Source organism: Hoplias malabaricus, chromosome 2 (genome assembly GCF_029633855.1).
Source record: "Hoplias malabaricus isolate fHopMal1 chromosome 2, fHopMal1.hap1, whole genome shotgun sequence".
In the NCBI taxonomy this organism is placed as follows: domain Eukaryota; kingdom Metazoa; phylum Chordata; class Actinopteri; order Characiformes; family Erythrinidae; genus Hoplias; species Hoplias malabaricus.
Genome location: NC_089801.1, coordinates 82,885,789 through 82,888,060, shown reverse-complemented (window position 1 = coordinate 82,888,060; position 2,272 = coordinate 82,885,789). Strand labels below are relative to the sequence as shown.

Genomic DNA, 2,272 nt, shown 5'->3' with positions numbered 1-2,272 from the left:
TGGATTCAATATTTTATTAATATTTGTAACAGAATTTTGAGTTGTATTTATAGTAAGCAACATTATAGTAAGTAATTTATAGTATAATAACTTAGAAATGTAATTGTTTTAATATGATGTAATCTGATTGGTTGCTGAGTTTATTATAAATGCGTGACAGTGCATAGAAGACGGCAGAAGTCTCGAGCCTAGGAGCAACAGTCTTTTGACCGTCACGCTTCTACTTTAGAAGTCAGGAATTCATCTTTTGTTTTGTATAATTTTAAGTTCATAGTAAAGATACAAACAAAAAAGAAAAGTTTGGATTCGAGACCTTTTAAGCCACTTCGAGGTTTGAGATTAGTGAGTTAGCATACTACACTACATACTACACTCACACTCACCCTTCATAACAAATGTGCTACAGTCTGGTTTTTACAGGTTAAACATAAAACTTCTGATGAAAAAAAACAAACAAATCAAATCATCCCTTCAGTAACATATTTATAAACTATATTTAAATACTAACTAGAAAATTAGCAGATGTAGAAGAGACTAGAAATAAGGGCAGTAGGTCATGAAATCAATATAAAAATTAGCTAACTGTAAAACTACAAATATAATCTAATTAGTGTATCAAAAACAAAATGTAAACAATTTGAAAATTATATGCTTTTAACTTTTTTTTTTTTTTTAATGTGGGTATGGTGGAGTCATGGGGTTTGGAGATATTTAATTTTACCAAACAAAACAAGAAAGAAATAAAGACACAATTAGTAAGTATATTATATCAAATATTTTATGGATAATAGAGTAATACTTTAATACTGAAAAATAATTTCTCTAACATTCTAATAAATGTTGTGGGTTCCTATCAATCATAGTCCTTTAGAACTGTGCTAACTTCTTCAACTCCTCCATCTCTCTAAACACACCCTGAATAATGGCCTTAGCTCCTCCCCCTGAGAAACTGAGGAAGAATTAAAGGATGGAGAATCATCCCCAGATGGTTTTTAACGTCCCCGACTTTTCTGAAATTCAGACACCGGAAGTTAATTATTTTCAGTCAAACTCTTACACTAAACTCACACATGAGAGGCATAAAGGAATAGTAAAAGACACAAAGAAAAAATAAAATTAAAATGTGTGTACACTGCAAAAAGCATCAAATCACATACAAACGCACTGAGGAGTTATAATTAACCCTAAAACCAGCACAGAGGGGTTCAGTGAATGTGGTGGTGAATGTGTGTAAGTGTGTGGGTGTGTGTGTGTCAGTGGAGATGCTGTAGAAGGACAGAGTGCCGGCCTCATAGTCCACATACACTCCTACTCTGTTAGAGCTGGGGGGAGGAGAAGGGAGATCAGTTCTGTTCTTATTGTAAAGGACAAAGTATTTGTTATCACAGCAGAACAGACTCCAGGACTTTTTATTCGCTCCAAACACACAGTCATCACTGCGTCCTTCTCTCCTGATTGATTTATACGCCACTGAAATATAAACCCCCCACCCACTCCACTCAGTTTCCCAGTAACAGCGTCCAGTCAGACTCTCACTGCACAGAACCTGTCTCCAGTGACTGAATCTCTCTGGATGATCAGGATACGACTGTGTCTCCATCACACACTCCACCTTCCTGTTCCCCTCAGACAGAGAGAGCGCTGTGTTCACTGTGTTTGGGTCCAGTGTGAGCTCACAGGCATCTGCACACAACAAGATACACACCACACAATCAGATACACGACACACAATCAGACACACGACACATAATCAGACACACGATACACACAATCAGACACATGACAAAATACAGAATGAGACAAAACACAATAAAAGGTTTTATTTTTAGAAAACATGAGGGGAGAAACAAACAAATATTAATAAAATTTTTTAAAATAATAATAATTTTGTATTAACGGCTGCTATTACACTGTTAAGGAACTGATTGTGTTTTTTAATGTGATGAGTAACATGAGAATAAAGTGATTCTGTTCATTAATCCACTGATTGTGATTTTTTTCCTTCACTGTGCAGTGTTATAGTGAACACAGTCCTCAGGGTTTACTGATCACTCTCTTTCACCTCCACACAATCAGTGCCTTATTATTCTCACACCTCTATCTACATTTTCACCATTTATTATTTATTGAAGTGTATTAATCTCCATCACTAACTCTACTACACCCTCAGGATTAAGATCAGCCTCCTGAACCACAGCAGAGACCGAGCTGACTGTGTCCAAGTCTAATCTAGACCATGTCTGAGAGAAATGACTGTGGTACTATGATCTGA

At 35.9% G+C, this 2,272-nt stretch overlaps 1 protein-coding gene across 1 annotated transcript; it reads right to left on the bottom strand.

Moving 5' to 3' along the window:
• Nucleotides 1-1,144: 1,144 nt before the first annotated feature.
• Nucleotides 1,145-1,675, bottom strand: LOC136678688 (stonustoxin subunit beta-like; the record flags this gene model as incomplete). Its single annotated transcript, XM_066656787.1, has 1 exon — nucleotides 1,145-1,675. A coding segment is annotated over one exon (531 nt), but the record flags the coding sequence as incomplete, so codon positions are not given.
• Nucleotides 1,676-2,272: the final 597 nt, after the last annotated feature.